Consider the following 14,255-nt stretch of genomic DNA (forward strand, 5'->3'; position numbering starts at 1 on the left):
GGGCTGGGTGTGGAGGAGGGGGGCTGCCTGCATTCAGGGCCTGACTATGATAAAGACTCACAGTGAGGAGCCATTGAAGAGCCCTGTGCCTAAAATGGAGTCACTAATAGGTGCCTATTCAGCAAGGAAAGGGTTTTCTGAAAGAAAAAAACGTTTTTGGGGGAAGCAACAATCACTATGCCGTGCTACCTTGTATATGTCAAATGTATACAGTCCCCAGCCTACCCCATTTTTGCTATTTAAGGGAATCACCATTGAAGATGTATATGTATAATGTATAATTTGGAGTCTCCTTTTCTTACTTGGAAATGAATTGAATAGTCTGTTTCTAAAGTGAGTCCAATCGAGTGGCATTGTTCTCCAAAGAGAGACACACTCTCTCTTTTCTCTTTTCTCTTTCTTTCTCTCTTTTTTTTATCTCCCTTTCTCCCTGATTGTTACCCCCATACACATGTGTCCAACTTGTGCTGAATAGGTGAGGGCCTGTTGACCAGCATTTTGGGTTTGTTGAATACCACTCTTTCTTATAGGCCTACTTTGTGCCAGTTTTGCACGTGCATGCACCAGCTGTTTCCTTGGTGGGGACACTCACAGAATAGTTTTTGAATATGTAATTTTGACCCAATATGGGTGTTAATGCATGCAGCTTTGTGTATTGATGAATATAGACTAGTGAATAGTGACCCTGTCTATGAGGAGGATGTGCTTGGCTGTGGATAGTATTGATGGTTGTTACTAGGCAGAACAAGGGGCCTTGCCCAGTGGGAGAGAGGTCATTAATATTGAAATGCTGGGTCCATATTGAGAGAGAGGGCACTAATGGAGGAATACGGGGACCATATTGTGCAGTGTGTCACAGGGCTAAGCTGACAGATTGATGAGATGAAGAAAAAACGTTGATACCGAGGGGGGCGGCCCAGTGTGGTGCCCCAGGCTGAGCGGGGACCAGGAGCTGGAGTGAGCCTGGGGAGCAGGGTTCCCCTCAGTCCTGCTGGGCAGAGGTCATAGTCCCCCTTTGATTCACAGCCCTGCTGCCAACAATGGGCAGCACAGAGTGGGCAGGCCTCTCTCCCTTAGAACAGCCTGAATGTGCTTGTATTGGTATTTTTATGGGGCTTTGTCAGCTTTGTGTGTTTGCGCGTGTAATGTTTTGTGAGTGAATGTGCTGGGGATGCTATTGCCTTAGCAACTCTTTAATTGACATTTGATTTTAAACAGGTTATAAACATTATTATAAACTGGGTGGTTCGAGCCCTGAAGGTTGATTGGCTGACAGCCGTGGTATATCAGACCGTATACCACAGGTATGACAAAAGTTATTTTTGCTGCTCTAATTACATTGGTAACCAGTTTATAATAGCAATAAGGCACCTCAGGGGTTTGTGATATATACCACGGCTAAGGTCTGTATCCAGGCACTCCACGTTGCCCTTAGCCGTGTTTTTTTGGCCATATTCCGCACCCCTTGGGCCTTATTGCTTAATTACCTTGTTTTTTAAAAACCATTACATTAAGTCAATTCATAAGACGTGTTGTTTAGCATTTCTATGTGCTTTCAGGTTCTTATAATAAAGGGTTTAGGAACAGAACAGTAGATGACAAAGTCGTAATAATGCTGTAACAGGCAGACCCTCAAAATGAAGTGTTACCCCATTAGTTCAACACTTAACCTGTGGATTGCAATTGAGTATCAATCTTGTTATGGATCTGACGTCAAATCAGTTGTGGGGTGTCATTTAGAAGAAAAAACACCAGTTCAATTCAAGGCATTCAGACAAGCATAATATAAAGGTGATATAACTATAATAATGATATAAGCTATATCAAAGAAAATGACCCATTATCGTAAAAAAGTGTTGAGACATCACAACACAAAACAGACTGCCAGTGACTTAACCCAGGCTGTGCTTCCCTTTACAATGCATTTCCAAGCAGTGTCTTAGCAACTGGCATTGTGACATCTGGATTACCCAAGGTGCATTGCAGAGACCCCTGTTGGGCAGAACGGAGGGAGCCAAGGGGAGAGTGTGCTTTAGGAAGGTACCTGTATAGGCAGGGTCAGGAGCTCAGATACACCCATGAAGCTTTAGTCTGTCCGAAACAACTCATTTCCTTATTGAGTTCATATGGGAAAATACTTTTGTCAAGTTAATGGACTGTGCTCATGAAAGGAAAACAGCTTTACAAGAACTTGTGTCACATTTCTCAGCTTTTCATCAGTTTGAAAAGAGCTTCTACTAGACATACAATTCAGAAAGGCTGTCAAAGATATCAAACAACCTAAAAGATAGCTTGTGTGTGTCAGTGTGTGTTTACATGTATCTTGTCACTAGGGGCAACGGTTACCGTTACTCTCTGGTTTGGGGTTTGTTAATATGTCACTACTGGTTTTTTACAAAATGTCCTCTCATAACAAATTCTAAGTTAAAAAAACTGAAGACAGACACACTCTAGATAATAAGCTTTGATTGATAGGTCTCTGTTTAGAACAAACACAGGCACATACACATTTACACATTCACATGTATGAGGTCTGATTTGGGGAATTGATAGAGTCCATTGTTTCCACATAGCTTGGTCTCTATATCCCCTGTAACGTAATTATGGCTAGGAGATGTATGCTTATAGCAGCCCAGAATGTGATCCATGTCTATTCTCTGTATTTGGGCTGAAAAGCTCTCTGTCCAGCTGTTTGTATTTTCGTGTGTGTGTGTGTGTGTGTGTGTGTGTGTGTGTGTGTGGGTGTGGGTGTGGGTGGACGATTTTCATTAATGGCTTTGGAGGCTCACATGGCCCGCCTGACCCATATGTGATGGACATATAAGAAAACATGAAATGTGTGTAAATGTGCCTCAAAGTTATGGTGAAAAGTCAACTCTGCGTTCGTAAGTATTATATTACATTCATCTATTTTTACTCTGGGAATAGCATGCACCAGTGACTTAGACTGGTTTAACAAGGTGGTAATTATTAACAGCAATAATCCACACATGAAAACAGTTTCAGTCCCCCACAGGAAGGTATTTCATTCTCTTCCTCTCCATGTCCATTCAGTCGCTGCAAGAGTGAGGTAGCTATATCAACATCATGGAGAAAGAGCATATTTTGTAGTATGAATATGAATTGACCTGTAGATGTCACATTGTCCTCTCACTCAGTCGGGCGACAGAGAGGGGATGTAAGCTACAGTTTGATAGAGAGGTCAGAGAGATTAGTTCAAGGGACATGTGGGTCATTGAGAACGGGCGCGGGCCAGAGCCTTGCTGGGGGAACAGACTGGACAGAGAACAGCAGGACCAGAATAACCATCCCACCAGGCTCCTGGCCCGGCCCAGACATCCAGTCAACACCATCACCTGGCAACATGGCTCCTGCTCAGCACTCCACCAAGACAGGGTGAGTCTGGCCACCGAGCCCTCCTCTTAATCAACAGCAGAATGGACTGAAGCCAGACCTATCCCAAATGAAAAACACGTCAAACTATGTTCAATGAGTCCCACGGTGAGAACATGAGAGAGAAGAGCTGTAAGACCTGAGCATCTGTTCACCTCTTTGACACTAATGAATGTTAAGTTGGTTAGTCGGTGGTGTGCCACCGTCCCAGAGGTCATTGTGACCGGGGTGGCAGAGGGATGCTGGCTTTGTGTCCAGCCACCCGGTGAGGGGCCGAAAATGTCTGGAACGCTAACTCCTGCTCACACAATCACCAGCGCCGATGGTAGCCATATTGATCCTCTGTGCTACCAGATTAAAGTATAAAGAGAGCTCTGTCCTGCCAGTGGGGGTCCCCTCTGACTCCCAGAGGTCACTTCGGGGTCATGGAGCCCTTGCAGCCCCCTGACCCACAACCAAACGTGTACACACACCAGAGGCAGGACACAGACCTTGCAGGGAGGAACCCCATTAAACAGGACCGGTTGGATGCTCACATTCAGCTCTCATTATAGCTGACCCTGGGCTTCCTCTTTTGGATCTGGCTGCACTCTGGTTTAGTCTCTAATTTGAACCTAGTCCGGTCCATGCTGGGGATCTAACCCTGCTCTTTTGTGTGGCCGTAATAGGTTTGCCGTGTGCATGATTGTCTTCTGAACCCGATCTCCTCGTCCGCGGTGCCATCTTGCGTCGTATAATGGTCTCATTGTCTTCCGACACCTGTGGTTCCTCCAGTGCGCGCTTAGTGTGTTGTCCTTGTCCTTTGTGTTGCTATGGTAGTCCTTTGTGTTGCTATGGTAGTCCTTTGTGTACGACATTGCTGAATTGAGTGTGCGACATTGCTGAATTGAGTGTGCGACATTGCTGAATTGAGTGTGCGACATTGCGGAATTGAGTGTGCGACATTGCTGAATTGAGTGTGCGACATTGCTGAATTGAGTGTGCGACATTGCTGAATTGAGTGTGCGACATTGCTGAATTGAGTGTGCGACATTGCTGAATTGAGTGTGCGACATTGCTGAATTGAGTGTGCGACATTGCTGAATTGAGTGTGCGACATTGCTGAATTGAGTGTGCGACATTGCTGAATTGAGTGTGCGACATTGCTGAATTGAGTGTGCGACATTGCTGAATTGCTGCGGCGTGTATTTACAATATTATTTTGCGTTTCTGTCTGTAGTTCTGTCTGTAGTTCTGTCTGTAGTTCTGTCTGTAGTTCTGTCTGTAGTTCTGTCTGTAGTTCTGTCTGTAGTATCAGTTCTCATGAGGCTTGTTGTGTGTGTGTGTGCGTGTGTACGTGTGTGCGGGTGTGTGTGTGTGTGCTCCCTAATGCAATCATATGTCCCTGTATTGGCCCTTTATTGCTGACCTCAACAGGATGCTCTGATCAGGATGCTCTGATCCCTGGTTCTCTGTTTGCTGTGCTGCAGCCTTGATTAAACGTTGATGAAATGCCTATTAATGTACGCTGGCTCACAGAGAGGGTGTAATCAGGTGAAAGTGAATTAATAAAACATCCCGTCTCGTACTCAGGAGAGGAGAAAGGGATCCCCTGAGAAACACAGGCAGATGGCCACAAATCTGAGAGGACAAGGGAAAGTGGGATAGGAGAAAGAGGGTAGAGAGGAGACAGAGAGGGTAGAGAGGAGACAGAGAGGGTAGAGGGAGCGAGACCAGCCACCACTTTGGTGATTATCCCTTAATTGGTCATTTGATCTCCCCTTTTCCACCTACTCGTTATTGATAAGCTCCCAACATATTTCCCCTTTTGACTGCCACTGGACTAGCAAGTCAGCATTTCCTGCCCTCTGAGGCCAGGAGCCTGGCAGCCCACGCTGTGGCTGTGCAATGGTAAACAGCGCCCCCCCCCCCCGGCAGGAAGTGCCTGAGGTCGGTGGAGAGGAGGGGTGGGGGGGCGTCCTTGAGACACTCCATCTCCAACTCCATCTGCCAGCAATCTATCTAATCTCATCATCTGAATTAGGGTTTGATCCCAGGCTGTGTCACAACCGGCTGTGACCGGGAGGCCCATAGGCCCAGGGCCCTCCAGGGTAGAGGGGGGTTTGACCGTTTGGGCTTTCCTTGGCTCATCGTACTCTGGCGACTCCTTGTGACAGGATCGGGCGTCTGCGAGCTGACTCCGGTCATCAGTCGAACAGTGTTTCCTCCGACACGTTGTTGCGGCTGACATCCGGGTTAAGCGAGCAGTGTGATAAGAAGTAGTCGCCCAGGGGGGTCATGTTTCAGAGGACTCCACCTTCGCAATCGCCTCTCTTGAGCCCATTGAGGAGTTGCAGAGATGAGCCAAGGGACCTAATTCAGGGAGAAAACAGGGTAAAACAAATATGCTTGTGGCCGTACTACCCTGAACATGCTTGTTAGTGGTTAGTGCTGGGACGGGAGACCGCCTGGGAATACCATGTGCCGGAAGCTAAAAGAAAAGAGTAATAAATGAATAATATAAACGTAAATTATGAAAAGGATAGATTGATCAGATTGGAAAGACCCCACTTCTCTGCCATGTTAACTGGGGTGTAGTTTTACACCATTAATATGACATGTAATTACTGTCTGTGTGCCTTCTTGCCGTCTGGCTCAACTCTCATGTTTAGTAACAGGCTCAGGGCTCAGGGCCTCTCCCAGCAGCACAGTTCATGACTGGGAATGAGCTCTGGTCCTTATTCATCACAGCACTGTTCTGGCAGTCTGGTGAAATAGGACATATTTGGTAGCTGAGCAAAAGGAGTCTGGGTAAAACACTATGCACTATACATCCCCCTTTCCTCCTCTTGTCCTCTCTTTTCTCTATTCGCAATTTGCAATTATCCCCAACTCACAATTCCCTCATCCACAGCCATGCCATCCTCTGGTGTGTAAATGTACTGGGTTTCACATTCAATGTGGAATTAGTGACAACAAGGTCATTGTGTCCTAACCAATGCATTCACATTTTATGGGGAAATTGGTTGTTGTCCATCTCCTGGTAATTATTCAGATGGGCTGCCATTAATGGCTGAGCATATTGTGGTGTGTTTTTCTAATAAGTGGACTTATTTAAAAATATTGTCCGATATAATGTCTGTCATCATCTGTAGAGGTGATGTTCATTGTTGCACAGAGCAGGAGAGGCCCATACATACAAAGGCTACTTGTCACTCCAGGACTTGGAGATGGGTAGACCCGATGCTGCCCTGTCACTCCAGGTCTTGGTGATGGGCAGACCCAATACTGCCCTGTCACGGGGAGCGTGTGACTGGGCAGGCACCATGTTTTGCGGTGATACGCACTGTGTCTCCAGTACGCACCCACAGCTCCCAGCACTTGCCATGCAAAAGTGGGCATCTGTCCAGAACGGATGGTGTCGGCTCGGCACGCCTGGTCTCCAGTGCGCCTCCTCGGTCCAGGATATCCTGGGCCAGCCATACGGACCGTGTCTCCAGTGAGCCTTCACAGCCCAGTGCATCCTGTGCCAGCTCCCCGCACTTGCCATGCGAAGGTGGTCCTTTGTCCAAGACGCGTTGTGCCAGCTCTACGCTCCAGACCTCCAGTGATGAACCATGGCCCGGAGCCTTCAGTGATGATCCATGGCCCGGAGCCTCCAGTGATGATCCATGTCCCGGAGCCTCCAGTGAAGATCCAAGGCCCGGAACCTCCAGAGACGATCCAAATTCCGGAGTCTCCAGCAACGGTCGGCAGTCCAGAACCTCCAGCGACGGTCGGCGGTCCAGAGCCTCCAGCGATGGTCGGCGGTCAAGAGCCTCCAGCGACGGTCCAGAGCCTCCAGCAACGGTCTGCGGTCCGGAGCCTCCAGTGATGGTTCCCGGTCCCGAGCCACCAGCGACGGTTCCCAGTCCAGAGTCCCCGGCGACGATCCATGGTTAGATTCCTCCGGCGATGATTCACGCCCTGTACTGTCACGCCCTGACCTTAGAGATCTTTAAATTCTCTATTTGGTTAGGTTAGGGTGTGACTAGGGTGGCCAATCTATGTTGTTTATTTCTTTGTTGGCCGGGTATGGTTCCCAATCAGAGGCAGCTGTCTATCGTTGTCTCTGATTGGGGATCATACTTAGGCAGCCTTTTTCCACTTTAGTTTGTGGGATCTTGTTTTTGTATTGTTGCTTTCCAGCCCTTCAGAACTGTGCGTTTAGTTTTGTATTTTTTTTTTCGTGTCATCAATAAAAGAAAGATGTATGCCCACCACGCTGCACCTTGGTCTACTCCTTCCAACGACGAGCGTAACACACTCCAGGTCTCGGAGATGGGCAGACCCAATACTGCCCTGTCACTCCAGGTCTTGGAGATGGGCAGACCCAATACTGCCCTGTCACTCCAGGTCTTGGAGATGGGCAGACCCAATACTGCCCTGTCACTCCAGGTCTCGGAGATGGGCAGACCCAATACTGCCCTGTCACTCCAGGTCTTGGAGATGGGCAGACCCAATACTGCCCTGTCACTCCAGGTCTTGGAGATGGGCAGACCCAATACTACCCTGTCACTCCATGTCCTGGAGATGGACAGACCCAATACTACCCTGTCACTCCATGTCCTGGAGATGGACAGACCCAGTACTGCCTTCTCACTCCAGGTCTTGGAGATGGTCAGTCCCGATACTTCCCTGTAGCCACTTGCAGCATCAAAGCATGGATCATTTTCCATTTTGAGAGCAGACTGGCACAAGCTGGCACAGGTCAGGAAGGTCCACCACACAGCTCTCAAAGGGGGGCTGGGGGTCAGAGCAGTCCTCTCACAAGGCAAGTTCCATTGTACTCGTCCTTCTGAGGCCCTTGTGCCCCGTCACCCACTCCGGGGTGGGGTTATGGCTCATGAATGAGGGGTGAACCCTGGGAGGATCTCTCCTCTCACACCCTGGAGTGGCTCAGGCTTGGAGCTGACTCAGGGGCTCTGGGAGCTGCCACCCGCTGCAAAGAGAGATGGATGAGCTCCACTGGTGACTGCGGCTGAGTTTCCGATGGGGATGTGTGCACGTCTCTTGGTGATTGATGAGCTTAACATAGTGCCCCATGCCCCATGGGTCAGACTGATGGACACACCCAGACACTGTGCTGTCCATCCCATGGAGCCGAGCTGGTAAAAGAAGGGCTGTTAAGTCACACATGGACCAAAAATGGTCAAACCAAAAGCAGTCTGATAACTGAACAGATAGAACAAAGATGTGTTTGAATGGAGACATTACAATTGGCCATCCCTATGATGAAGTGTCCAGTCTGTGCTACAGTATAGCCTGACTGCTGGAGACTGGAGTAGTGGAATAGTGGTACAGACCAGCTCATTATAGAGACCGAGGGGAAATTGATGCATCAGGAGGAGTTTCACAGGGATGTCTATGGTGCTGTCTGTCTGTCTGTCTGTCTGTCTTTCTGTCTTTCGGTCTTTCATTCTTTCTTTCTCCAGCCAGCCAGCCAGCCAGCCAGCCAGCCAGCCAGCCAGCCATTGTTATTGGCCTGGCCCCACAGAGTGGTAGAGATAGTCTTCCTTTGAAAGCAGTTCATCTCAACACTCTCTCCATCAGCATTAGTTAATCTAAAGTTGATACATTTGTCTTGGTCTACAATAGTGTTTCTGTACTTTTTCTGAACTCTTTACAATTGAGAAATGACCTGAAAGGATTTGATGTTGAATGTTCCTTTTTCTTTCAGGTTTAAGAATGGCCTGAGATGATTTTGTATGCCTTGTTGTGTGTTGTGCTCACTGATGTCTGTTGTCCTGTCTGTTTCCCAGGCACCTTGTTATCTGTCCTTTGTCAGTAAGGCCATCTTGTGGGATCGAGGACTCTACAACTACACAGTGAGTGCCAAAATACAACTCTAACAATTCACAGCACATGTACAGCTATATAGAGTAATACAACCACAATCTGTATAAGGTGCACTGTTACATTACACACAAAAATGCAAAAAATGCAAAAATTCACACATACACACAGGCATGCATAAAACACACCCGCAAACACACACTTACACACACACGCACGCACGCACACACGCACACACACACACACACACACACACACACACACACACACACACACACACACACACACACACACACACACACACACACACACACACACACACACACACACACACACACACACACACACACACACACATGCTTGTCCCCACCTCTCCCCTACTCTCTAAAGAGCTCTGTGAGTAGTTGTGCCGCAATTAACAGTGGGGTTGCCATGGGGACAGCAGAGTTGTGTGGGCTGGCTTCCTGTCTTGGCCTCTGGTTAAACAAACAAGTGAAAAGCAGGGACAAAGACGTTCGCTGGTCCTTACAGCCTCATTTACATCTTCAACTGCCTTCAGCACTTCTGTATTGACCAAGTTTATCAGCCCGGCATCACCCTGCTCTCATTATCTCTCCTCTCTATGCACTGGAAATACCTGATAAATTATCGGGGTGTAACGAGTAACGGTCAACAGCTGCTGTCTGACAGTGACAATTCAACTCCACACTGAACTTTATGGGCCGTCCCAGTCCAAACAGGCCCATTGGACAGGCCAAGCAGACAGGCTGTTGAACCAGTGGTCCACCACTCCCCCGATGCTTCCGATCTCCCACTACTGTCACCCAGGACACGATGCTTCCGATCTCCAACTACTGTCACCCAGGACACAATGCCTCCGATCTCCCACTACTGTCACCCAGGACACGGTGCCTCCGATCTTCCACTACTGTCACCCAGGACACGATACCTCCGATCTCCCACTACTGTCACCCAGGACACGATGCCTCCGATCTCCCACTACTGTCACCCAGGACACGATGCCTCCGATCTCCAACTACTGTCACCCAGGACACGATGCCTCCGATCTCCCACTACTGTCACCCAGGAGACGATGCCTCCGATCTCCCACTACTGTCACCGAGGACACGATGCCTCCGATCTCCCACTACTGTCACCCAGGACACGATGCCTCCGATCTCCCACTACTGTCACCCAGGACACGATGCCTCCGATCTCCCACTACTGTCACCGAGAACACGATGCCTCCGATCTCCCACTACTGTCACCCAGGAGACGATGCCTCCGATCTCCCACTACTGTCACCCAGGACACGATGTCTCCGATCTCCCACTACTGTCACCCAGGACACGATGCTTCCGATCTTCCACTACTGTCACCCAGGACACGGGGAGTACCGAGACAGTAGGCTGCAGAATGCACACGGACACAAACCAACCACAGGTGCTCAAACAAGGGCACTGGTTCCAGGATAGGTTATTTATACACATGGGTGTTTACAGAAGGAGTTAGCTGTCAGTTTAACAGTTCCAGGATCTGGCTTGTATAGTGTTCTGTTGTCTCAGGCTCTGCCAGTGGTTACAGTAGTATTGCCCTCTCTGCATACCAGGGCCTGGTGCTGCTGAATCAGTGTAACCAGTGACCACACCGGTGGACTAACACTGATCATTTGCCAAGACATTATGCCAAAGCTGGCATGGCCATTGTTCTTATTGTTCTATTGTACCAAACAACACTGTTTCCAAAGGAAGACGATCTCTACCACTCAGTGGGGCCCAGCCAATAACAATGGCTAGAGCTTTGTACTGTTGTGTTGGGGTAGTGGGCCTGTCGTGTTGTTGCGTTGGGCTAGCGGGCCTGTTGTGTTGTTGTGTTGGGGTAGTGGGCCTGTTGTGTTGTTGTGTTGTGGTAGTGGGCCTGTCGTGTTGTTGTGTTGGGATAGAGGGCCTGTTGAGTTGTTGTATTGGGGGAGTGGGCCTGTCGTGTTGTTGTGTTGGGGTAGTGGGCCTGTCGTGTTGTTGTGTTGGGGTAGTGGGCCTGTTCTGTTGTTGCGTTGGGGTAGTGGGCCTGTTGTGTTGGGGTAGTGGGCCTGTTGTGTTGGGGTAGTGGGCCTGTTGAGTTGTTGTGTTGGGATAGAGGGCCTGTTGTGTTGTTGTGTTGGGATAGAGGGCCTGTCGTGTTGTTGTGTTGTGGTAATGGGCCTGTTGAGTTGTTGTGTTGGGGTAGTGGGCCTGTCGTGGTGTTGGGGTAGTGGGCCTGTCGTGTTGGGGTAGTGGGCCTGTCGTGTTGGGGTAGTGGGCCTGTCGTGTTGGGGTAGTGGGCCTGTTGTGTTGGGGTAGTGGGCCTGTTTTGTTGGGGTTATGGTCTTGTCGTGTTGGGGGAGTGGGCCTGTCGTGTTGTTGTGTTGGGGGAGTGGGCCTGTCGTGGTGTTGTGTTGGGGCAGTGGGCCTGTCGTGTTGTTGTGTTGGGGCAGTGGGCCTGTCGTGGTGTTGTGTTGGGGCAGTGGGCGTGTCGTGTTGTTGTGTTGGGGTAGTGGGCCTGTCGTGGTGTTGTGTTGGGGTAGTGGGCCTGTCGTGGTGTTGTGTTGGGGCAGTGGGCGTGTCGTGTTGTTGTGTTGGGGTAGTGGGCCTGTCGTGGTGTTGTGTTGGGGCAGTGGGCGTACCGTGTTGTTGTGTTGGGGTAGTGGGCCTGTTGTGCCGGGCGTGGATGGTGGATGTGGGGTTAGGAGGACGAGTTGGCGGGGCCACTGGGACTACTGCAGGGGCCTGAGAAGCAAAGCAGGGTCATTGTCTCTCAGTGAAAGTAGACAGTTGCTCTGAATGCTAAGCTGCATCTGAGCCTGGCTTCTGACACGAGCTGATAATCAGATTTACTCCGCTGAATCCGCTGGACTCCACAATGCGCTCCACTGTCATCCCCCCTCTGCCCCCCACAAACCTCCCCCACCCCAAACTTCTCCTCTACCAGAGCAAAGCTAATTACACCCCGCAGAAACACAAATCTCCATCATTTAAAAAGTCACTTTTTTTCATGGGTTTAACCTTGTTAGAGCCTAAGCCTGGCTTTCTTATACGCCAGGCTCTCTGTGAGGAATTCTCTGTTCCTCCTCTAGACAGAAACACACTTCTGTTTCGCCTCGAGTCGTCTCCTTGTCAGTGAGTTCACTCAGAAAAAGTGCAATTAAGTGAGTGTGAGCCTGTGTGTAAGCGTGTGTGTTAGCGTGTGTGTGTTTGGAGGGGTCGAGAGCGCACGCCGGCCTCTCCTCTGCAGGCCATCTGGGACTCTGACTAATAGACTTCCTACATTCATCTTCCAGTGCTTGTACATCCCCATCAGGGAGCTGTTGACCACAAACAGGCCGTAATGACATTAGCCAGGGCTGGCTTTGGGTTGTTCTGTGTGAGGCCGGCGTGTGGGCTGCCTGGTCAGGCTGTTTCCTGGGGCCCTGCAGGAGCCCAGAGGACTCCTAGGTGTAGGCCCTGCAGGAGCCCAGAGGACTCCTAGGTGTAGTCATAGGCTCTACTCTGTTGCTCCAAGAAGATCAATCAGGATGGAGTGAGCCGTCAGGGTGTGTCAGAGTGGGTGTGTCAGAGTGGGTGTGTAAGAGTGGGAGGCTGCTTGAAATACCAACACTGAGTGAACCTCATCATGGTTGAGTAAAATCATTCTAGTTATACAGGTGTGAAAAATGTGTGTACAGTTGTGTGTATCTGTTACCCAATTAAGAGACCAGGACAACTACTTGCTTTGGGGGTAGTTCAAGCGGGACTTAGAAGGTAAGGTATGTGTGTGTATGTGTGTGTGTGTGTGTATGTGTGTGTATGTGGGGTTGTAATGGCAGGGTCCTGCCATAAAGGGCATGTTGAGACCTGCCCTCTGACGGTCTGACAGGTTGTGGGCTGGATGACACCCTTCTCACCTTATAAAGCTCTTCAGTGGGCGGGAGTGTGGAGAGATGGAGGGAGTGAGGAAGAGGAGTGAGGAGGAGGGCATGCTCCAGGACCTTTGTTCTCTTGTTCTTCTTCCTCACTTCTTCCTCTTTTCTTCACAAGAATGCAAATGTGTAAACCCTCAGAGGAGAGGGAATGAGTGTAGATGGTGGAGGGATTTAAGGCTGATCCTCCCTGTGTGAGTCACATGAGTCACAGACAGTAAGCCTCCCTTTCTCTGTGTCTGAGGGGTACTGAGGGCTCATCTCCACAGACTCCCTGGTGTATGTGTGTGTGTGTGTGTGTGTGTGTGTGTGTGTGTGTGTGTGTGTGTGTGTGTGTGTGTGTGTGTGTGTGTGTGTGTGTGTGTGTGTGTGTGTGTGTGTGTGCGTTCATGCCTGCTTCTGTGGTTGTGTGTTTATGTGCATGTGTGTTTAGGGTTAAGGGATAGATGAAAGACGAGGTGAACTTTGTTTAGGTGTCTCAGATGTAGCCGGGAATCCCAGACAAATAAATGCCCTCTCTCCGTGTGTGTGTGTGTGTGTGTGTGTCAGTGGGTATTTTATTACATTTTGGTGTTTGTTCTCTAAAGGCCAGAGAGGGAGTGAATTAGTCCCTGGCACTGAGTCTGTGGGCTGAGTAATTTCCCCTGGCTGGCGTGCAGCGGGTAGCCTGGCGTGTGCAGCCCCACCCCCCCACAAGTTAGTATTGACCGTCCCGCCTGCTTTTATCTCAGCACGACCCTTGTTTAAATAGCAATAGGACCATGTCCTGTGTGCTCAAAGAATATTTATCATCCTCACAGAAGTGTGTGTGTGGGTGGGTGGCTGGGTGTGGGTGTGGGTGGCTGGGTGTGTGTGTGGGTGACTGTGTGTGTGTGTGGGTGGCTGGGTGTGTGTGTGGGTGGCTGGGTGTGTGTGTGGGTGGCTGGGTGTGTGTGTGGGTGGCTGGGTGGGTGGGTGGGTGTGTTGTCAAGAAAGCTGTTAAAAAAGGCAGGGAGAGGTTGAAGCTTTCTCCTGCTGTGTTGAGAATGTATGTAGCCTGAGATCTGATCTTCAGACACAAGGGGGCACTGAAGATGACGTGCATTATATGAATTGTGTTTGATTCTCTCTGTGA

The 14,255-nt window shown here is 49.5% G+C and overlaps 1 protein-coding gene across 12 annotated transcripts in view; it reads left to right on the forward strand.

The window, feature by feature from the left end:
- Positions 1–3,012: 3,012 nt before the first annotated feature.
- The window catches only part of LOC110490429 (uncharacterized), a 51,949-nt gene continuing 40,706 nt past the window's right edge, over positions 3,013–14,255 (forward strand). For 8 of the 12 annotated variants that reach the window (XR_016486508.1, XR_016486509.1, XM_090199115.1 and 5 more), the window contains exons 1-2: positions 3,028–3,396; positions 9,174–9,239. Coding sequence is in view for 8 of the 12 variants with exons in the window: in XM_090199115.1 (XP_090055241.1) it covers positions 3,226–3,396; positions 9,174–9,239 (237 nt within the window). In the remaining 4 variants the exon portion in view is untranslated. Of the gene's footprint in view, positions 3,397–9,173; positions 9,240–14,255 lie in introns of all 12 variants that reach the window. The other 4 variants (XM_036944810.2, XM_090199111.1, XM_090199120.1 and 1 more) reach the window with 4 other exon arrangements.

The sequence above is a fragment of the Oncorhynchus mykiss genome, chromosome 15 (assembly GCF_057628025.1).
Source record: "Oncorhynchus mykiss isolate SJ-2025 chromosome 15, ASM5762802v1, whole genome shotgun sequence".
In the NCBI taxonomy this organism is placed as follows: Eukaryota; Metazoa; Chordata; class Actinopteri; order Salmoniformes; family Salmonidae; genus Oncorhynchus; species Oncorhynchus mykiss.